General features: G+C 39.8%; 1 protein-coding gene across 1 annotated transcript in view; it reads right to left on the bottom strand.

Moving 5' to 3' along the window:
• The window catches only part of dipk2ab (divergent protein kinase domain 2Ab), a 28,165-nt gene extending 19,403 nt beyond the window's left edge, over positions 1-8,762 (bottom strand). The window contains exons 1-2 of the mRNA XM_088402244.1: positions 8,319-8,762; positions 582-1,447 (exon numbers count right to left, since the gene is read on the bottom strand). Of these exons, the coding sequence (XP_088258370.1) occupies positions 582-1,235 (654 nt within the window). The 5' untranslated portion in view covers positions 1,236-1,447; positions 8,319-8,762. The remainder of the gene's footprint in view (positions 1-581; positions 1,448-8,318) is intronic.
• Positions 8,763-24,399: the final 15,637 nt, after the last annotated feature.

Here is a 24,399-nt window from a genome sequence, read left to right as displayed (position 1 = left end):
GCAATATCGCCGCCAGCAAAAACTTCTCATCTATCAGGAGGCCACGGCTCTCAAAACCGTCGTGTAGAAGACTGCTCGTCTTGCCAAAGGTTCTGGGAGGGTGCAAGAGTTCCTCCTAAATCTACACCAGAAAGAGAACAGGAACTCCATCCGTACATTTCACTAAAACAGATTTGCTTGCACTGTGCTGGTGATCTTACCCATTGGTAACCCGGAAGCTTGACCTTCGAAACACTTGGCGGCATGAATCATTAAAATCAAAGTTCATGGGAACACCCAATAGGAAACGCGCAACATTAAGAATATTTTAAACTATAATGGCACTCAAGAGCGCAAATCCCCCAGACTGCCAAGGGCTGCACAATTTTTATCAGCACCATGTTGTACACCTTCAATTTACCTCCTCCTTACATCTGTAATTTTGTCATTAGGTTGTCGATACTAATAGCAAAAGGATGGAACATTTATCTCTGAGTTCCCAAAGACATAAAAAAAAGAAAGAAATTTCCTTGGCCCACACCCACAACTATAATGGATATTAAAAAGGCTTTAACCTCCTGAGTGAGGGTAAAAAACAATACCTGCAGGACAAGTGGTTCTGGGTTGAATGCCAACGTCATGAGCAGCTGCATTCTCTCTGTGTCCTTCAGGTTCTTGAGTAAAAAGCTGCCAGAGTCTTTGGTCTCAGCGTACCGTCGAACCACGCGGTCCAACAGCCGCTGAGAAGGGCAGTGTACCAGGTCTGACCAACCTTCCACCACCTCTGGAGTAAGAAGACGAACGTCGCCATTGATCCTAGCAAATTCAGTTTTGTACATCGCCTGGATAAGATCGCAGCGCGGCCTGCCCGTGGCCCTCTTGCAGATCTTCTGATCTATCTCAGCCAGCTCCTGGTTGGAGCCGAGCCGCTTCAGTACGATGCGCCGCGTGCCTTCCCTGGGCTCCCCGTACTGGGCGAAGTAAACATTCTTGACGTTGAAGATGTCGAGGAAACGCAGACGCCCCCACGTCTCAAAGGAAACCTGGCCGTTCATGAACTTGCGGCACCAGCTCGTGCCGAAGCAGGCAGGACACTTGTTGAGGTTGATGAAGCGTCGATCTGTAAGCTCGTTCTTTTGAAACGAGGCAAACAGGTTATGGGTGTTCATCAGCAAGATGACAAACAGTCCCACCACAAACAGGAGCTTCAGACAGCGGTAGACGCGGCCAAGTTTGAGAGGAAGGAAGCGCAGCATGGTGGGGGACGGGATGAAGTGGGGAAAGGATGGTCTTGAGGGATAGGTATCCAGATGGTTTTCAGCGACTTGACTTCAATGCATCTCCGTCATGGTGCATCCGGTTGGCATCTAGAGCCACAAGCTGGGGCGATGTTGACAGTTCCTGGCAGTGGCTGGTGAGTCATGTTCAACGAGGCTTCCTGTTTATAGACTACTTTCAGCCGGCAGGTCTGTAAGCAAAGAAAGAGCAGGAAACTCATCAGAATAAGAACATCACAGTAGCGTAGCGCTCCATTTTGTTCATAGCTTACAAGTAAAAGAATACTTAATGTGTGCTACCACGCAAAAGGCACTTTTCTGAGAATAAACAATTACCATTGAAATTCTAATTGTTTTGGGTCACCTGAGAGCTTTCTGTAGCTCTCTCCATATACGAGATGGCACCTGGCCAACATAATAAAGCCTCCAGTGCCATTTTCAATAGTTTCTTTCGAGGAAAATAATTTTACGTGCACTTGCAGTAAAAAGATATATAAAAACAAGTTGTTTGGGATATAAAGTCAGCTATCAAATGAAGCCTAAAGCGCCTTCCTCTAGTGCAGGGGTGTCAAACCCATTTTAATCATGGGCCAGATTGTACTTCTAGTTTCTGTCGGAGGGCCGTTATGACTGAAGTCAAATCAACTTGAAATATGATCGTCATACATTTACCTAGTTTTGGGATTAGAGGACAGTAAAAACTGTTCAAAAAAGGGATTGGTAACAAAAAAATGCTTGTTATTTCCCCCCAAAAACTTTTTAAAGTTGAAGACAACTTACAAATTTGGTATTTTAGCCAGAACTTTGAAGTCATAATTAGCATTTCACGGGCCACATAAAATGATGTGGCGAGCCGGATTTGGCCTTGAGTTTGACACCTGTGCTCTAGTGAATATCAAAATGCTGCGATTGTATCACTTCCTGTTCATGCCTTTACAAATGTGGAAATCTCTTGTTGCATTATGAAGAGAGCAAAGTTCAATCTTTGATCAAAGTTGGCCAGCTTTGCTATCGCTAATGTTCTTTTAAAAATGACCCTTGTTCCCGCCCCTGTGCTTGCGGCTGACGAGTAAAAAAATTGTCATCATGCAAATACATCCGTGTCTGGCACAATGGACTGTGACAAGAATTTGATACAAAACAAAAGTTACTCCAATCTGGGATCAGGGACAAGAGAGTTCATCCAAGACCAAATCATGTAAGACTCCCAATCAGCTTTTGAACAGCTAAAGCTTTAAGATGCTTCAAGAAAGACAATGAGGCCAGCCATGCAAATTAGCCATCTTCAATTAGAGCTCATTAGGACATGACTATTAGGACAGCTGACTAGAGTGAGGGCGCGGCTAACGAGGAAGCAGATTAGTGCGACGCGAGCTGACTGATTCCTTGTGTTCGGCCTTCAAGCTTACTAGCTGAGATGTGGCCTCACGACAGAGAGCTTGAGGTGGCCAAGTAAGTACTGTAGCTGCGGGGCCTCCGATAAGAAACTGCACCCACTGCTGTCTTAGCCTACCGAGGGCAACATCCCTAAAAATGAAGCAAATCTAATTAAGGGGAAGTAGAGACAACTGCACTGCTTGTTCTTTTTAAAAAGAGAAAACAAGATTTATGCATGCTGTCTGCTCTCACCATAAAAACACGGTGAGCATATAAAGTACCATAAACAAGATGGAAAGCCTGAATGGTGATCTGTCACATGCGGATGCCATTCATTGATTTATGAAATCATAAAAAAACATCACCACTTTTAGGGCTTTACAAGTGAATAATGTTGAGGGCACATTTAGTATACAATGTCAGCGACACAATACGATGAGTTATGTCAGATGTTGAAAAATACAAGGCAATCCTTTATGCTTCTAAAGTCTGAAAAGCGCATTACACTGCTAAGCAAGCTAAAAAATAAAAATTGCACCTCAGCATCACGCTGACTTCTACAAAACGTCTCCAGCGTGATAAATGAACAATCAAAAGAATAACCTCTCAGGAGCAGCGCCCGTTCGGCCTGCGCTAAAAAGCCAACATGATAATTTGATAAGGTCCCAAAAAAATCCATTTCTCCAAGATAATCGTATTCAATTGGGAAAGGAAGATGAATTGGGGGAGAGAAAATAAGAACACCAGCGTGAGCCAACAGTAAAATGTCAATACGGGCCAAGAAAGGATATCCTTTACATTTCACTACAAGGAGTAAGAGAGTGAATAGCTCAAGGGGGGGAAAAAAATGGAAGAACGCGTTGCTTTAAAATATCGAATCAAAAGCTATTTAGCTTCTGACACAGGCGGTTAGGGCATCGACGTGGCAGTCCAGATCTTGGGAGTAGATATGAGATTTAACTAGGATCAGCAAGGAGCTCGCGGGAGGGAAGAGGAGGAGCGGGTAGAAGTCAGTCACCTCTGTAGCGAGCATGAACAAACCCCCGGATGAGACCCGGACACGGCGGAGTAATGAGATGCGCAGGCAGGCGGCTAACAAGCTAACATGTAGCGTCTTGCAGTCTCTCAAGAGAACAAGTGTTAGGCCTCGATTACATACGGAGCGGTACCTGGATTATGTCAACGACCGTGTTAATTGCCGTGGCGAAAGGATAAAGCGCACGCGGCAGTTTTTGTGTCTATTAACGAGGCGACCGGAGGTTTTAGCGCCGGCTGAAACACTGACACAAATAAACCATGGCTGGCCTTTTCTTGACAACCCAAAGCCTGTGTGAATACAAGAGAAATCCACCGGTCTGCTGCTGTGACACACACTAACAGTACAAAACATTCAGCCTTAATGCTCGCCTGTAAATGGCAAGCCATAATGTGGATATTATTCGCTGGTAATTACACTTATACGGCTTCTGCTCATGAATTTTACACCTGGAAAGCCATTAACTCTGTGTCTTTTACAGTGTGCCGTCACAGCTTTGCGGCGCGTAGAGCGTTTGATTCTTTGGAGTTCACATTGGCAAGGTTAGCCCCTTTGGTTTTTGACAAAGGCACATAAAACCTAAAATGGTAACCAGGCGCGCTGTATTCTGCACCAGATGTTGCCCAACAGAATAGAAAAAGGAGCCGCGTGAAATTTAAGGTTGAGGACAAACCACATTGTGCTCAGTGTCAAATTAGCCTCACTCTTGAGTCTTACCCCGGCGACGCCTTGTCTCCCTCTGCGTTCTGCTCAAAGGGAGGAAGAGGGATACACAATACCGAGCGGAAAACCCTGTTTAGAATAAGCACCGAATTACCAAAAGTGGAGGGGAAAACTCCCCCCGCGCTCTTCGTAGAGCACGAAAGTGAGGCAAAGTAAGGCGGGCAAATCAAAAGGCGCCCCACTCCTCATGCATAGGAAATGGGCCCCGCATGTAAAATGCAAGTTTCAAGTTGGGGCAGATGCAAAGAGCCGCAAAATGCCTCATTACCGGGAGAGAAACACGGGCACAATATAGAGATAGCTCTGCCCCGTGTTGACTTAAAAAGGAATGACAAAGGTTGCGCCGGACAGCGCATGAGGCTGTAATATTAAAATATTTCAACTCTTCATCGTCGAGGTTTGACAGGATAAGCCAGATAAGATAGGGAATTTCCTCTAGGGATAATCTCCTCCGTTGTTCGGCGAGTAAAACTGGATGGAGATTAAGATATTAGAGGAATCGGATGCTGTAGGATAAACCAATTCTCTTCATGGCACCTGAGACGAACTTTTAAGACCATATGTTGGCACAATGGCTGAAATAAAGAACCTTTTAGTCGATAAAATGTTAAATTGTCAGCCGTATTCCAATCCGCATATCAAAGTTTAATAAGGTCACTAGAAAAAGGAAGAGACTATTGACATTCAGGAAGGTACCACAAGATCAGCCTGGTATGTATTGTATTGGCTAGTCAAACTTCGAAAGTTGATGTTAAAAGTCTCTACTTCTTAGTATTTGTGCGATGCATTGTTTTTCAGAAATATAGAAAATAAAATCATGATATACAGTATTCGGAGATACATGTTGATATCTACTTGCATCTTTCGTATCCTCAAAATCATTGTAAACTGAAAACATTCTGTATAGGTGAGTGCAGTTTACTTAAGACTGAAATTGAACATTTTTGAAAACAGTTTTGAGAGTAAAGTGTCAGTATACTATTTGAGTTGACATCAAAAACGGCTGAGAATGTTCACCAGCAACATCTACTTTAAATGGTAGGCAGATGATAATTTCTTTGGCAAAGCAAAAATTAGTTGGCATGACCATAGTGTCTTGTCGGACTACTTACTGCCACCTACTGGCCTGGCATGCATGTTACAATGGTTCCCTAGTCCATACCTGTACAACGTTTTAGTGTTAAAAACAGCAAGACTGTTGATTTGTCCAACAGCAGCAAGACACAAGAGTCAGACTCGCTCATCTTATTTATTCTTGCAACACTCATTATTATTCTCCTTTCACCTGGGAAGGGATGAGTAAAATGACCCAGGCAGGAAAGAGAAATTTACCGTGCAGTAACTAATGAGGATGGGACAGGATCTAGTTTTTATTTTTGGCATGTTGCGCCTGAAGTGCAATGAAATATATGCAAGAATGAGCTGCCTGTCAATCTACCGCATTATAGTTAAACTGCCAAACATTGTGAGACGGCCAGCTACTGCGTCAAAGCTAAAATGTTCCATAACAATTAAAGTACTATTAATTACTATTATTTTGAAGTTCCACAAGAAAGCATGGCTGTGATCTGCAGTCTCCTTGATTTTTTTTTTTTCTCCCAGAGTAAGCAGTTCCCAATGTTAACAACACAGTTTTTGTTTTGATATCACGATAGATTGCTAATTCGGGGCACTGATAAACAACAAAATCAAGCAACAAGTCACAACTGACATTTTATTTTTACGACTAACGTTTTTTTGCGACAAGTTTTTTTTTCCCCCCACTATGTAGCGCGATATCATGCAGTCAACTGCAGCCGACACATTGATGAGCCCTGATCTATGCCAATTATTTCTATGTACTTGTGTCTATATATGTTAAAGCAGTGGTTCTCAAATGGAGCTAAGAGAAGCCAGGGCTTATATGAAAGCACTTCAGAGGCTACGCAAGATTTTAATTGGGTTTATGTAAATATTAGCAAATGTAATTTCATGTTTTTTAATTCCGTAACAGGAACAGTACTTTTTTTTTCAAATAGCAAATTAAGTGGAACATGAAGCAACTTGCGTTATCTTGAATCTTTTGCAAAACAGTGTAAACCTTTAATTTTTAAGTTTTCTATAAATATACATTATCATTCTTGACACATTTACACAAAAGATACATAAATAAAACAGTGGATTTTACGCTAACTCCTTGATTTGTTGAATCAAATATGCCAAAAGAAACCATTACAAATGTAGTACAGTTTAATTAGTTAGACAAGAATGGCGCAGTGCTGTTTTTTTTTTTTTTTTCATCCAAAACTGATTTGTGCTGGTTAGGGGATACTTGGCTGAAAAAATCTCTCAAAAGCGGCACAAACCACAAACTTAAAGGTCCCAAAATTCAGAGTAAAAGTCTCAAAGCCCACGCATGGAAAAAACAAAAGCGTTTAACGCTGTTTGCAGGCGGCTTTAGCTGAAAGATCAGAAGAGGCTTCCACTTTCCCACCCCAGCTGTCATTGCGACGCCAAGCTCCAGTTGCCAAGGTTATTGACTGGGGTAGTCAATAATGTTTGATCGCAAACACACACACACAAAAAAAACTCACAGGAGAAAGAGCGAGGGCGGCAGACGATGAGAGGACCCTAACGACAGTAGCGTTTTACACTCCTTGAGGAACATTAAGGCTTTTCAAAAATCAGCACCAATTAACAGCAGCTTCCCTTCTTCTCTCTCGGGGAAATTATTAATCCTGGGATCTGTGTGTTTCTGAGGATCTCAGGATTACGATGTGCTCGATTGTTTGAGGTCTGCATGCTTATTTAGATTGATTGTAAAAGACTTACCTGATGTTTAAAGGCTCAAGCAAATCAAGCAGCAGCTAAAACAAAAAAGCCGTATCCTTAATATACTGAAGTCCGAGGGCAGCATTCCAACAAGTTTGTTAAATAACGAGTAGTTATTTCTTCCAAGATGCAGCCTAACCTAACCAGGTAATTATGAAATCTCTCGTGTTTGGTTAACAAACTGATCATATAGTGCAGCGGTTCATTGATTCATAAACACACTTTTACACACTTCTAATTTTGCTTCTGGGGTTGAAGTCGCAATCCAAAGTGCGTGTTATTCCTGGGAGAGCTTTGAGGCTACAATTACAAGGCAACCCCCACCACACTGGGTCATAACCAACAGACACCACAAATATTCTCATTTCAGGGGAACAACACAAGTCTTCATTCGAAATTAAGTTCCATTATGCGAGCAACAAACAGTGATCGCTGCGGGTGGCGTGGACGGTTTATGTTTATGCAAAAAAGATCTTGTTTCATTTCAGATCTCGGAATATTTCTCTAACAAATAAGCAACCCGAGTCATGCAAATAAAAAGCAAATGGATGTAAATAATGCTGGTAAGTGTGTTTCAAAATCCTAATAGGAACATTTTCAGGATGGGGTCAGGATTCCAAATGGGGCCGGGGTATTTAATTTGGGGGTTGGTTTTTATTCATTTCGGTACCGTATTTGCAACACGTTATCATTTCTGATTTGGGTCTTGTGCTGCAATAGTCACAAATATTATTGTTATAGCGATTTGGTATGCAATGGTTCTTTCAAATGTATGCATTTTTTTCGAAACGCAGGTGGTGCATTAAGTTCTAAACGGAGCTTCAAATGACAAACAAAACTTATTTTGCAGCAAAACATCACACAGCCGTTTTAGTGGTTATGTTACCCGTCTTGTTACGACTCGAGAGGATGAGGGCATCTGATAAGAGAAGAAATGTTATCGGCTGTTTTGATCAGAGAAAAAGAAACTTAAGTGTCACGCGAAGCCTCGTGTGAACGAAAAAAAAAAGATGGAACCAGTCTAGTAAAAATCACGTTCACTTTAAAGGTTGAAATAATAACGCTAAAGTCCAACTGAGTTAATACAATGAAAGTCAAGTTAAAAGCAAACAAACCTGCGAGACTTTTCCTTCTTTTCTGGTTGAGTGGAGAAAACGATCAAGAACGGGAGATCTGCTCTCACTCGGGCATTCTTCAGAGTTGATGCATGGGAGTCATCGGGAGAACAACAAGGCAACTGAATAAGGACAAAAAAAGCAGTTTCGACTGGGTTCGAGTCCCAATGATCACAACACGCGAGATTCTTCTGCTCCGTTCCCAGTAGAGGTTTCCCCGGTGCATATAGCCAGCTAGCCTGCTAGCCTCTGAGATAAACAGTTAGGATGTCGAATGTTAACTCTTCATATAGAAGCTCCTCCGGCGTCCTCTTCACAAAAGAGTGGGTGTCCATGTGTGTCCGCGGAGAGCGAGTGTCTTAATGGAGAGAAAAAACATGCTTCTTCTCCGGTCTTCTCGCCCGAGTAGCGGCTCACTACTCCGCTCGTCTGACCACAATAGATTCTCTCGCGACTCTTTTTCAACAGCAGGCGTTTTACGACAGCCGCCGTCTGTTTACGCTCGTGTTTCCATAGCGACATTCTCAACGTTTGCCTAGACGGGAGCGCCGCCTCCCAAAGTGCAAATATTGTCAAAAAATGCCAAATTTCGCCCAATTCACGTAAACCTATCTGTAATTTAATCTTGATTTTATGTTATTGGTAAAATCAATGTTTAGTGATATTGCCCCTGTGCGCCGAGAAATCCTTAATTCCCTCACGTGGCCCACATAAATAGGCCCCAAACGCATCATTTGGGCCCTGAATGGTGCGTTTGGGTCCTGTTGCTGTCCAGTTTACAGGGACATTTACAATAATAAGCGAGCTACTCGTTCGTGTAACGGAGACAACACTTAGTTAATTGGACTCCTTCATCATAAAGACGATGTTATTACTATCGTAATCAGTAAGGTAATGCACATGCCAAACACAATTCACACGAGCCGGGTGACTAATTGATTAATTAGCCGCTAATGTCTGGCTCACTCCCACCAAATAGGACAACGACAGCGGTGAATCGATATTTCCGGCATGGGTTCAACCTTTGAACGCTGGTGTGAATTAGTTTGCAGTCATTGCCACCTTGTGGTTAAAACTGAGAAGCCACGTATTGGTTGTTTTGTTTTGGGGATTTTCATGGACGTGTATTTGTATTTTAGAATCAATTGATTGTCAGATTTACGCCTGTCACGAACGCAGCATGAAATAATGCGTAAATAGAATTTTATGTCCCTTGGAAAAAAAAAACCTGAAATACGTCCCAAAAATCGGTATGTAGTTCACTGAAGATAAGTTAACAGGTTTTTAAACCGGACTCCTCTTACTATTTTTTTTGTATTTTTATAAACGTATAAAAGGAAGGAGGTAGAAAGAAAATAAATGTTATTCGGAATATATCTATTCCATTCTGTTCACGCCTGAATTAAATTATATTTGTTTTAATGTGCAAATTAGTGAATCCCTTGAGGTATTTTTTCTAATTTGCATAACAAATTCCGACAATGAAATTTCGATGAAAATAGTCATTCATGTTTTGATTGCCTACTGCATAGCCAGATGAAAGTGCCTCAAGTAACCGCCCCCCTCCACCCCCTCGTTTTTTAATAGCCTATGTGGCTGCCTTTGACTAATTAATGATCGAAAAAACATTACATAGTTTTAAAAGGGACAGCTGCAAATGTATGTTAAAAAAAATCACATTAGTTGACTCTTTTGAGTGCCTGCCCACACGTAGTAAGTTAAACTAACAAATAACATAAAAAGTGTTGCCTTACTGAGCCGTTTAGCACCAAAATGCATTAAAAACAATCAGAAATCCTTTTGTTTTCTATCTGATTGTTAGATTGATTTTTCATGGAGGGGTGATGACCTTTGACCCTTGCAAATTACCTGGTCCAAATGCATCTCCCCACTCCGCCGCCTCATTAACAATTATGCAACCGCAAAGGCCATAACGCTGGCCGAAACCGTTCTGTGTTGACTTCACGCCATTAAGTCTGATTCATAAGGGGACCTTGCTGGGGCAGATAAAGATTTCACTGCATTACCAAGTCCATTATGCGCCACCAGGGAGTTTGTGGTCTGATTAAATATAGTGTGCTGTTCGGCCGAACAATTATTGTATACACCGTACCGCTATATCCTACTGTCTCATAGGTGACCCTTAAAATAAAGCCATGAGTGTTATGCATAATTTATCAGAAACTGTCTGCATGAGTTTTATCCAGACATCGTCATAGCTCTGCAGATGAGACGATAATCAAATCTATTTTCGCACTGAAGGTAATTGCACTTGCAGTAACACAGACTGGCATGAGCGCTTTACACCCAGGGACACCAGTGAAAATATAAATAGTGCAAAGGAAATATGGAGTCGTTCAGCAATCATTTGACTCTATGTTTTTTTTTCACTCGCGTGAAGAAAGTTTAGAGAGGAACTACATCCAATATTTTAATTTTTTCTTTCTGAGAGAAGGAAATGAATCTGCAGTCACTTTTTTGTGCCTGATAATTTCTTCTGTTCTCAAGCATTACAACTATGTAAATGAAAATGTAAATGACCAAAATAACTGTTTTCAGGCAGGTATCGGTCTACTCGCACCATAACAACATTTTAGGTCAACTATCTGTTGATGAGGTATTCTGTGTAATTGTTTTTCCATAGTATCAGAATTGATCAAAATTCCATGTTTTGACACCGTACTGGCACTAGGCATGGGGCGATATCAGAATCAGCATGATAAGCTTGGGCAAAAATATCACGGTATCGCGATATCATGGTATTGAAATTACAACTCTAAAATATCAATGTAAAACTGTTTGGGGGAAAATAGCAATTTTTTTTTAAATTTTAGAAGCAGTTTTATTTTTACACAAAATATATAATAGAGCATATGCTACATTAACAAATATTTACCATGAACAATAATATTGAAATAAATAAATAAATAAATAAATAAATAAATAAAAATGCACCATATTTTGAAAAATTTTGCTCGATATACTGCTTGCAACCTACCTTGAGCAATAGCCGTAAAAGTAGCGTAAGCGTTCGCCATGTTACCTGAGGAGTTAGCTGCAGTAGCTAACATACGTCGGTACTCTAGACGACAAACCAGAAAGTGAACGTGATTGGCTGAGGCAGCCAAAGAGTATGAGTCTTATCGAGAGGAGACTACCCCAAAGACTGCAAATTGCCCATTAAGGAGGACGACGCTGTACTGTTTTAAGGTATGGTGACTTTCAAATTCGCAATACTGTATATTGCCTTTATGGTTGTCGGCCCATGTCAACTGGCAATCTTTAAGGTGCTGGCTCCTTCATAATTCTTTTTAGAACAGTGGTTCTCATAATCCCGTGGTGATGAAAAGGCACTTCAAGGGGTACATGAGATTTTAAAATTTAATTTTCTGTACTATCAGGCAACATTTTTGCAAAGTAGTCTCTAAAAATCAGTTGTTTCATGTTCTAATTAATTATTTTCTACATCAGAACTTTTCAAAAAAAAAAAATAAATTAAAAAAAAAAAAAAAAATATATATATATATATATATATATATATATATATATATATATATATATATATATATATATATATATATATATATATATACACTTCACAAAAATGCCTTTATTTGATTAGATTCTAATGAATTAAATTCTATATATGTGCACATTGTATGCCAGAAACAAATCAGATGATATTTTGAAAGTCTATCTTCTGGAGATGCTGAATAAAACATTCCTAGAGATATCTAAAGAGGTTATGAAGTTTAATATATCAGACGCTGCAGCACTGTTTTTTAAGCTTTTTTAATTTTCATCCAAATATGCTTAGCGCTAGCTAGATACAGTAGTATTTGGCAGAAAAAAAAAATGACTATCTGTTTCCAAAAGGGGCCACTCAGAAAAATAATAAGAAAAGGTGGGGAACCACTGTTTTAAAATATGGCAGGCCTTGAAGCATTTTGATCAGGAATATTCATCGTCACTGTTTGAGCCAGCGGACCCCATTGTGAATTGCTTGAAAGGCGAGCAGACTGCGCATCAGCTTTCAGCACATCACAAGCAAATGTGCTCAGTGTGTCAAAAAACAAAACAAAACAACTCCTCAGCGTGTTATTGGCAGTGTAGTTTGCAGCCATTAGCTGGCTGGCTTCCTGTGCGCCGTTAATCCGCTGAATGTCTGCGCACGCGTCTTGACTATGCTTCTTATTCTAATTAATTCAGTGGTGACGGCCGCCTGAATCTCATTTTGTTTTACACTCTTAATCACCTCCGGAGGCTCCAGTCAGGGATGCAGGCTAGAATGCTAATGCAGTCATAATATTACAAGCCAGCCAAGGGACGTCGGGTTATGTAATCTGCCCCGCGGTCACCCTGGAGATTGATTGTTGACATATGAATTGATTGGCATTTTTTGAGGGGTGGCGAGGATTTGGTGTCAAACAATGTTCCTCTAGAGTTTCATCAGGCAAAAGGACAGGCGAAAGCTGTTGTAAACCCTGAGCTGGAGTGAATTACTTATTTGTGATATGTGTCAGTCACTTTTGGTAAAGCGGCATCCCCGCGGGAGGCCCATCTGTCACCGTCATGGCAGACCTGTCTTTTTTTGTGGGAGACCTCTGATCCTGTCGCTCCGTGGAGCTAAGCAGGATGTCCTGTGAGGTCTGGGAAAGAACAATTGTTGGTCACTTCTAAAGGACCTCTTGGTGTAGTGTAAATTAATGTAACTAATACCGCTATGATTTAATTTTGGGTCTTTCTAAAAGAATAATGAAATGCTAATGAGGAAGTTTAACTGTGAATAGTTAAGCATAGCTGATCTTATGAATTGTGTAGGTTTAGCAAAGATTAATGGAGATGCTAAAATTCTGCAACAAGTCGGTAGCTAGCTAAACGTACTAGCACAGATAGTATCAAAGCTTCATACTACTAGCATAGCGTGTTTTCCCTTAATGCAAATGTACCGTTATCTATTGATTTCCTCTTATTTTCTGTGGTGTTTTGTTTGTGTTTTGGTTAGTGTCTGGGTGTTCTGTTGCTTTCTGTTCTGGTTTTATGTTGGGTTTTGATTTGTTTATATGTTCATGTTTCTGTTCCCCTTGTATCAGTGTCCCATCAGTGTGACTGCGTCCACCTGTTTTTGTTAACCTGCTTCCCCTGCGGTGGCCAATCAGCTCCCTGTTCCAATTGTGTCTTGTCCAGGTGCTCTCGTTAGTTTAGAGTGTATTTAATTTCCTGTTTGCGTTCAGTTCTTGTCAGGCCGCTGTGTGCCGTTGTCATTGCTCATCTGTTCCTCATCGTTTCCCGTGAGTTCTCTAGTTTATAGTCTTGTGGTATTTATTTGATTTCCAAGTTTTTGTCTACCTTATTTTCCTTTTGTTATCTTCATATTAAATTATTATTTTTCTGAGCGGCCCCTTTGGGAAACCAATAGTCATAACAACAGTTCTGCCTGCTGGTGAATTATTTACTACCGACGTTGATTGTCTGGCTATACGAAATCAGAAACATTTTCACAACGATTTCTACAGTAAAATATAACAAATAAATGAATCGTTCCTGTTTACTTGGCTGACACGGCGTGAAATATCTCCTCCTTAACTATGACATCATTTCAAATTGACAGAGCAGAAATGCTCAAACATAAATTATGATTCAGTTGCTGTGTTGTTTCGCAATCTATCAGAACGGAAACAAAAATGTTCATTGTTTTTCCATTACTTAAAAATGTTGTATGTTGATTCTACAGATGGAGGTCTGTCATGGAGGACGACAAAAAATTAATATTTACTGAAGCGGAAACTCAGCTTTTGTTTTTTTTTTTCAATTAAAGAAGGTATCTAAATAATTATTCCGATTTCAAATTTATCTAAATGTTACACCCGAAATATCTTGCTGTTGTTGTTGTTGTTTTTAGAAAAATTGCAGATGACGTCCATTGTAACATTTGGCAGCATTGTCCCCGTTTGGTAAGTTTGTATAAAATGAACGTGAAACCGACAAACAACACCTAAAAATAATTTCTTGACATCCATGTGTGGTTTTGTGCGATACATACAATTCACTACTTAATCACATTTTTTTTTATACACTGGCACCGGGGGGGTCCGTACAAAACCTTATGGTCATGGAGTTGAAAAAAAAATAGGCTTGCTGTTCTGTTTTTTGAACGTTTGGTGGTGCTGTGATGCTTTATAAAAATGCTCTGTTGCTCTACAACACAACAAAAAATCAATTGTTTGTCACACTATATCTTGTTTTTTTCTTTCCCTCATCTAACTAGTTACTACACAGATTTTTTTCCATCGTCTGCTCCTAGACGTATCATCTCATCTTCTGTATTTTGATTGACAGTACAACATCTTACATTTTCCATGGTGGGAAAGAACATTCTCGACGGCCTTTTTCCAACCTAACCTGTCTTTAAAGTCTTCCTTGAAACCCACCCCCCCTGCATCCTAGAGGGGAAACGTGGCTGATTTAGTCAAGCTGGGTCACGTTTGCATTCTTTGACGTGCTGGTGTCGCTTGTTTGCGAGTCGGGGCTATGCAGAGAGAGAGAGAGAGGGAGAGAGAGAGAGAGAGAGAGAGAGAGAGAGAGAGAGAGAGAGAGAGAGAGTGTCGTTGGAGCGATGGTGCCTCAGACTGTTAAGAAGCCTCTGCATCTGTCAACCTGTCACTTGCTTCCTGTTCCATCACAAAGACATGCACATACTGTGCAATGTGTATCTAACCATATCCCTTCGATACAGTGCTTAACTGCTCAATCAGCCCAACAACCATAAAGCATTCGAAATAGAACAAAACTGAGTTTTTCTCACAGTTCTCAAATCAAGGTCAGGAAAGGTTGGATTGGTGGAAGTCCAATTTTTCGGTGGTGTGTAAACAGAGATGTTCCACAAATTGGTTATTTTGAGTACACAACACGCTTTACACAATCCATCCATACATTTTCTATATCTTCACTAGGGCCTATCCTGGTTGTCTACGTGCAGTAGGCGGGGGACACCCTGAACTGGTCCCAGCCAATCACAGGGCTCACAGCGATAAACAACTGTACACATTCACAATCACACCTAAGGACAATTTAGAGTGTCCAATACACCTACTTTGTTGTTTTTGGATTGTGGGAGGAAGCAATAGTGCCCGGAGAGAACACGCATAGGCACGGGGACAACGTGCAAACCACACAGGATGATTGGAGCAAGCTGGAATTGAACTCTGAATTTTCATAATAGAATACATGAAATTAGAAAAACATGGAACGTTTGCATCCATTTGAGATTTTTTTTTTTTTTTTTGGGGGGGGGGGGTCCATTAGCTTGGGTGATACATGTCACACTTCTCACTTTTCGACTACATTTAGACATACATTTAAATGAACTCCAAATGTAATTTAAAACATCAAACTATAAGTATACAATGCTTTAATTTATTTCATTGCGTCTCAATTATATTTTGCCCACAACTATAAGTAAATTTAGTTTCCAAAAATATTGTGTAACTTTTCCTATGGCTGTATCCTTTTTAACATTAACAAATGAAAAAAAGCAATCAAAATCACTTTTGACAAATGTTAATGACTTTTTACGGCGTTTATATGGGTTACAGCTTAGTCTAAAAAAGAAAAAATAACCAAGTGCTTCAAAATGCCTGAAATTTAAATAAAATTATGAAAATGGTTATTTTATTGCAATTACACTTCACATGACAAAAAAGAGCCTCTTCCCTGGGGTCAAACGCACCCCCAGTGGCATCACCTCGCGCCCCCACACCATCATTTGAAAAGCACTGATTTATGGTCATAAGTGGCTGTCATATGGCAGCTCGTTAATTGTTGGCTAGCCAATAAATCATAGATGAACTGTAAGTGGTAGTTGGGTATCATGCATGATTTAAAAAATCGGTGGCTACAGGTGCAGTGCTTTTACGGTGCGACATTTTCTCATGTCTCGCTCATTACGTTTTTTTTTTTTTTAATTATTTAAAAATATAACCAAACTTGCTATGCATTACATTAAATATTAACTCATTTTTTCAGTGAGAGGATTCTTTAGGAAGAGCTACACAAACCAATATTCATCCGCCAACAACAGATATTTTGAGATTACCAGGAATGGAAATATTGGTAAATTATTTTGGTTTAGGTTCTCGCTCTAGCTTTCTAAATTTTCACAAGTAAAAATCATGGCACACACCTGGAGCTCATAATATAGATCAGTAGTTCTAGACTTTTTCAATGATGTATCCTGTGTGAATTTTTTTTTTTTTCTGCCAAGTATCTCCGAATCAAATCGCAACGCAAATGACAGTGTGCATCTGTATAAAATTTAACAAAATAAAAGCAAACTACATTTTGCAAAAAAAAAGAAAAAAAAAGAAAAAATCACTATGGCATAATTTAGCAATAAATCACTTAGTGTTTTAATCCAATGTATACTTAACAGAGAAAAGAAAAAAAAAACTTTTCCTGTCATGGGATTTAATTAGATTTGCTGGTACCTGCTGAAAGTGCCTTCAGGGCTACATGGACCAACATTTGAGAATCACTGATTCATAATATAACTGACTGGAGGCCTAGCAAGATGTAACATTATCTTATTGTCATATTCGCAAAATTCTACTTCACAACCAGGGCAGGGTACCATTTTTGTCGCTATGCTACCTCGCAATAAGTTTAGCCTGCTGTTGCATGTCCTTCATTGAAAATTTCCCCATTTCATCGGCCCTAAAAATACATCAGTCCTTAGTCTCATAAGAGCCCGCGATGATGTCCTCGTCGCTAACCTTCAGTTTCAAACGGAGCCAGGTAGTCAGCCTTTTAAACAGAGTCCTGCAGCACGGAATACTTTGGGTCCCATGCACTTCAAACAAACCTCTCAATCCTCTCACAGATTGTGGCCGCGAGCGTGAATATTATTTCAGACACATCACAGGGATCTGCTTCAGGTTAGCGCATACAAATGAGAAACAGGAGCAAGGGGGGAGGCGGAAAGAACTAAACACAAAACATATGATGTACCTTGAGTGTTCAAACAATAGTATGCTTTTTTTTAAGAATTGGATTTGAAATCTATCAGAGTATAATAACCTGACATAAAAAAAAAGTACCCCCAAATTGAAGTTGGTAAGATTAAAAAAAAAAAGAAATATACATGTCATAACCTTTCAGACGAGTATGACCTGAGGAGGCTTCCATACGACCTCTCGTTGATCTTGTGCTTGAATCGGCACTCCATGTTGGTGTGTTGCCATGGCAACAGATGAATACTTGTCAGCTGTAGCACAGAGGGTGTCATGGCAACACAGCCTGCTACCTTTGTGTGCGTGCCTGTGTGTGTTTGTGTATTTGTCTTTGTGTGAATCCTGTGAGTGGTGCATGGACATGTTGTCAGCCAGGCAGCATTGTGGGAGCTCTATCTAGCCTTACATTATTTATTTAACATCTTAATGTCATATACTTGCATCATATCTGAATTACTGTGATGGGGTTACAGTTCTAGTTGGGGTTAATTTTTGAATTGTGATTATAGTTCAGATGAAATGTCCAGTGTTAAGTGGTTAATCTTGTTATTGTGAGTGATTATTGTGTTCGAATTATGATTTGGCAAAGTGAGGGTGAGTGATTATTTGGGATTATGTGTTCTTATTCTTAAAATATTTGAGTTTAGGTCTCTTATAACTAGGACGTAGTACATTTGGAAAGAATAATACACATATGTCTGATGTGCTAAAGTACAAGTAAATTATTTTGGGGTTTCGGTTAGGGCAATATATATATATATATATATATATATATATATATATATATATATATATATATATATATATATATATATATATATATACATATATACATCACCTGTGTTAGCAGCCAGAGGAGTTGCTTAACGATATTATTTTCTTTAAAAGAAGCAAGCAGACCGAACAAACGTCTGAATCCATCCGCGTTCGCAAACGGGGGCATTAAGATGAGATTTATTCTTGTTAAGAGTTTTTTAAGCACTCATATTTGGATTGTTTACTTACCTGTGTTATATTATTTTGAAATGTCTGCTTTTAATCTGGAAGGTGGCTTTATATTTCCTGTTTACGTTCTCTGATCGTCATAAAACTTTTAGTGGTGTTTGTGGTTACCAATGTTGTTACCTGCTTGGTTTCAAGAAAGAACTAGCTGACTGACACAACGTTTGAGTCCTTCCTTGTTCACACACAAGGCCATTAAGATGACATTTATTTTGTGTAAGAATTCTTCAAGCGCTTTAGTTTTGAATGAGTATCTTACATCTTCTTGCATTATGTTTCGTGTCCCGTGGCACCAAACACGTCCTATAGGTGTCACCCAATCACACAAAATTTATTGACTTCAATTCAAATGCGTCACTTGTTACTCCGTCTACGTAGTCTAACTGAACCAAGTAATATTTATTTTTCCCAAACCACGGTGAGCCTCAACATAAGGATGAAAGAACCACATGAGGCTTCGGAGCCGCAGGTTGAAGACCCCTGGGTTCTGGTTTAGCATCGTTGGTATTGTTATTTTTAAGTGTAATGGTTAGCATTATCGCTTTGGTTTTCTGCGGTTGGTTGGTAAGAGTTACGATTATTTACAAAGTTAAGGTTAGATTTGTTCCGGTCTTTTTTTCCCCAAATAAGTAACCCTTTTTCCAGTGTTGAATTCCCTCAGCTCCTCCTTTTGTCTCCAGCCAAGATGATACCCGTGGTCTCGATGGCAGTTGTCATTCCCTTTGTGGCAGCCCTGACATGTTATCTGCCGTTTCGTCTCACCAGTCTAAGTCCTCGTCTTTTTGTCAGATGCCACTTTGGCCACTCGACCGCTCGGCAACGAGGTGCCGAGTCCGCAGAATCGGGGTTCACCTTTTGTATCCTTGTCTTGTGCGAAGGGGAGATTGCGTGGGTGTTTTCCTGTTTGAATTGTAGAGATTGATGTGTATGATTGGCAAGACACCGTGACAGAGGAGAAGAGGACAAAGCAAAGCCGGCTCTTCAATTTGGATAGTATCAAATCAGACAAGACCTTCTCTGCCAAGGATGAACAATACAGATAGTAGCCCCTTTTACACCGCTTGTAAAAGACGACTGTAATGGGAGATGGATGAATTTCTGCTTTCAGAGGTAGTAACACGGCTGGAACGACTGCTGTGTGTGAATAGAATTCTGCAATGCTGGTACCAATAAATTCTCTTGACCCGTTATGGTGACAGCAAGGTTATTATGCTGTACTTAATGCAAACGAATGAAATAACTAAACTAAGGTCAGATATTGCTTTCAGATTTTAGTACGATAGAGGCGGAAAAAAATCATTGGCTTATATCTGTCTACAATACACAATAAACCACTAAACTGCCAACTAAATTTTATTTTCCCATTGTCTGTGGCAGGATATGGCGGGGTCGGGTGAGGTAGTGGAAGGTTGAGGAGGATGTGGACCCAGAAGCAGGGAAGCTGATGCGCTCAAAAATAATCATGTCATTTGAATGGGGTGGAAAAAAACAAACAATGGCAAAAACTGTAAACCATGTAACTATTACTACATGTAACTAAAACACTTGGATTATGGAATTGAGAAAACAAACGGAACTCAATTGTACTTATGAGGGAGTGAGAGCGACAACAGACTACTGAAGCAACAACACGGCAACATCAATGACCCAACAAGAACTGAATGGAAACAGGAAACTAAATACACACAAAACTGACGAGACAACAAGAAGCACCTAGGCAAGACACAATTGGTGCAGGTAGCTGATTGGCTGACACAAGGGAAGCAGGTTGACGAGGACTTGTGGACACAATCAAACTAACATGACACTGACACAGTGGGGACAGGAACATGACCTTAAAAAACATAAACAAAACCCCACCAATAAACCCTGAATTTGAAAATACAAATACATAAAAAACAAAAGCCCAGAACAGAAAATAACAAAAAAAAAACCAACCACGATAAATACCATCCAAAACATTACAGTCTGATTAGCTGATGCTTTGTCAAAGTACATGTGTTCCCCATAAGTCGCTTTACAAACATTTAAATTCATGTAATTTATTAATAGAGAGTAAGAGCAATGGATAACATAAAGATATTGTAAAAAAACATTTTTACCATTGAATGCTTTCTGCTTTGAGCCACACCCCACCACAAAAAACTTACTGATTTTCATAGGTACGCACCGTATTTTTCGAACCATACACCGCACCTTTTTTCTCGTGATTTGAGCCCCGTGTCTCATAGTCCGGTGCAGCTTGCATGCAGATTTTTTTTAACAGCCATCAGGAAACAATGCAAAGCAAATGTGTGTATCTGTTGAATGTGTCAGCTACAATATGTAATAGAACTGAAAGAGAATTTTAGAGATATAGTATTAAAAATATAAAAATATAAACTTTATATATACTGCATATATATATATATATATATATATATATATATATATATATATATATATATATATATATATATATATATATATATATATATGTTGGGAGGATTTTATTGGCAGACAGTCATGCATATGCCATGGCGGCCGTGCCTTTGTCCAACACACAGTGCCATTTTTGTTCCTGGAGTGGCGTGAGCGTCCCCTCGCGCCATATCCCCGTCACTTGACCGGTCGGTCGGCCTGCTGCTCTGCCTGGCCTCCCGCACAAAGACGGCCCTTATTAGGGAGCCACGGCGGGTCCCTGGCACTGGAATGTTAACAAGCTCTCCGCGAGCTGCTTATGACCTTATGCCGACTCGCCCTCTCCAAAACCGTGTCAACCAGGCCCTTGTTGACCCTTTTGACTGGAAGTTAACAAGACGTCAGTCTCCCTGCCATTTTCCCCAAGGCGGCATTTAGTCACTTTTAACTGAAAATTGATTTTTTTACCACATTACCATTTTTATGAGATTGCTTTGAATAAACAAACACAGAGGGCAGATTTGGATCCTGCGGGTACACCGCAAAAAGTGCCGGACCAAATACAAGAAAAATTTATCAAAAATTAGGCATATTTTCTTGTTTTAACGGGACACTGTGTGAGATTTGACAGTTTTCATTACAGACAGTGGGAGGTGCTGCATTTACCATTTTCCGTAGATATAACAAACATGGCAGCCTCCGGAGAAGTGCAAGTTTTTAAAGTTTCTAATTATTTAATTTATCCATTTTTAATGAAAAACAGTCTCAATCTTATACAGTGTCCCTTTAAGCAAAAAAAAAAGTTTTCTTTTCTTACCAGGAAAATTGTCAGACCTGTTCTCAAAGAGAAATAATTATTAATAAATACTATCCACATAAAAAAAATCAATTTAAAGTGTCAGACCTGTTATTATAAATAAATATTTGCAAACAGAAAAATATATAATATCCTCTTTTGGGATCATAGTAGGGATGTGTTCACAAAAATAAATCTTAACTTAGTTATTAATAAATATTAATAAATATCAGGCCTGTTCTCAAAAAGAAATAATTATAAATAAATATTTGTCCACAGAAAAATATTCAACTTAAAGGTTTTCTCTTTTGGGAGCATAGTAGAGCTCTGTTCATACAAATTAATCATTAACTTGACAGGTAACGAGAGGTGGCATATGACAAGTTGGGTCAAAACCATTCTAGTATGAGGGAGAATCTGCCTTTAAAAACAATGAAATTGAATAACCTACTGAACATAAAATTTGTATTACGAACTTATATTTATACATTTATTTCAATTATTATTTTTAAGGGCTTTTTTTTTGGGCGGGGGGGGGGGGGGGTGTATTTAGATCATCCCTTCTCACTTTGTTGATCTCATTACCAACAGGTTGATGGATTTGTCTCTTTTCAGGAGCAATTAAGATATGCAAAAGCCCAATCTTGCAAAACCTTACAAAGCATTTGTCAGCTGTTTGATAGATTTTCTTTCCTTTTTTCCCTTTAAGCAGTCACATAAAGCAATCTTCTACTGGTTCTACACTGCATGGAGGAGAATCTCTATCACCCCCCCAAAAAATCCGAGTCATTCTTTTCTGCCATTCAAAGACCACATCGGCGGTGCGAAACGGCCTCAGGAACCTCATGCAGGGTTTCCTTCCTCCGTCAACTTCACCTCACAAACATTGGCTCACTCTTTTTCCCCAATTCTAGTCTCTCCCTTTCATCCCTGTGAGGCCTCTTTTTCACTCAATTACTTCCATGTGGACATCTCCCATCCCTTCCCCCATGGAGAGCACGTCGTATTTATAACGCCGCTCTGACTCCCATAAAATTGTAACAGGGAATTCGGGCAGAGGAAACAAATGTTCAGAAAGGAGCCCATATAATAAACGTAAGGATTTTTTTACAAACAATAAAGCACTGGTCGTGAACCGGTAAATTAATTCGACTTTTAAGATACTTAGTGACCCACTTCTTTTGTGAGTGGGCTTCAGCTTGCACCACAAATAATCTTTCCGAAATCTTCCCGTCTTTGATTTGATTAGAGGATTTCCCCAAATAGTCTCTGCAAATAGACATTTTCATATAAATATTAACCCTCGTTCTTTATTTGTAGTCTTTTCCACTGCGACAAGCTCGCAGATGAGCCAGTTTACACAATCTGTTTCAAACAAAAACTTCACTCTCAAGCAGCGATACTCATTTTGTAAAATCCCAGTTTGAAAATCATTATTTATTCCAATATCTAACTACCGGAATTCCCCCAATATAGGACGTAGCTGCGTAACCCTTCATTTTAAGATTAAATTCTGGCATTATAGGACGCACGACAATAGCAAAACGTAACAAATCTCATCTTTGTAAATTCTTCGTATTTTCTTGTTCATATTCGAACGTTTGTTTGGGGTTGAATTCAGATTTCCCACATTGTGAAAGGTCAGTGAACGCAGCTCAAAGCGGTTGTTTTTCCTTTTTCTCATGCCGCAGTTCGAGTTCATTTCGCCATAAATACCCAAAGTTGCGCAGCATTCGTGTTCCAAGATCATAATCGTGTGTATTTGCCAAAAGACCGCAATTAATAAACAAGTTCTATGGAATCCTTTCCGTGTGCTCTAATCGGAGCACACAGCTTGCCACTCTTAATTTAATCACCTGGAGACATCATAACCTTTATATGATCCTCTTTGTTTAATAATATTTCTGTGCGTGAACGAGGATGGACTCGCACGTTGGTTCAGTCTGCTTGCTTCTTTCATTGAAAAGAATGCCAAAACAACCTCAGCTAGCACGAGCTGCTTGCTGCAAACAACCAACTGACATCTCTATCTCGTTACGGTAATTATTCTACGTAAAAATACGACCGCTATAAAAATACACATCTGCATGTGAAAACTTGACTTATCAATCTTTCTCAAATGGTGTTGAATTTAAAAAAAAAAAAAAAAAAAAGTTACAGTTTATAATAGGCCCCCGTACTTTTGGCCTTCATTTTTGAGAAAAACAAGTGTGATTTATATTTGGGGAATTACGGTAAACCCTTTTCCATTGCGTTCTCCTGGGCCGTGACCTTCCATATCCAATTGGGTGTGGATTGACCTTTGACCCATCCGCCTTCATCCTCTCCAATATTTATTTTCTCATTCGGGGTGTCTCCTTCCTCTTTGATTTTTTAATTGAAAACATCCCTTGTATCTTTCTGTCCTTGTGAGTTTTCTCCTCGCTCTCTCTCTCTTTCGTTCCTCCACCTTTTACTCAGGACTTTATTAAACCGTGTCGGAATCCCGCCATTATTCACAAACACGAGACGGCTAAGACTTTCAAGTCCTCCCGCAACAATAAAGCCGGCGGAGAGGCCATCAATCAACTCACGATGACGCGTCAACGCGTGCGGCCTTTTTCTCTGACTTAAATTAATTAAGCTAAGCGTGAAAAATGGCGGTCTTGACGTACGATTGGAGCAGGATTGGAGCTCTTATTCGGTGCAAAGTGAGTTCGCTTCGAATCTCAATTTGTTTTTCATAAGTCAGCTGCTGGATGGTATTACGGGATCTTTCGTTCATGCGTCTTTATCACTTCACATCAAGATATTAAGGAGTTGGCATTTCCTAGCATGCCACGCTGTAGCGAAAGTTTGAATTTATTTATCATGCATCTTTGTGTTACTTTGTAGG

Source organism: Hippichthys cyanospilos, chromosome 19 (genome assembly GCF_059441005.1).
Source record: "Hippichthys cyanospilos isolate Australia breed blue-spotted pipefish chromosome 19, RoL_Hcya_1.0, whole genome shotgun sequence".
Lineage (NCBI taxonomy): Eukaryota > Metazoa > Chordata > Actinopteri > Syngnathiformes > Syngnathidae > Hippichthys > Hippichthys cyanospilos.
This window is presented reverse-complemented; position numbering and strand designations above follow the sequence as displayed.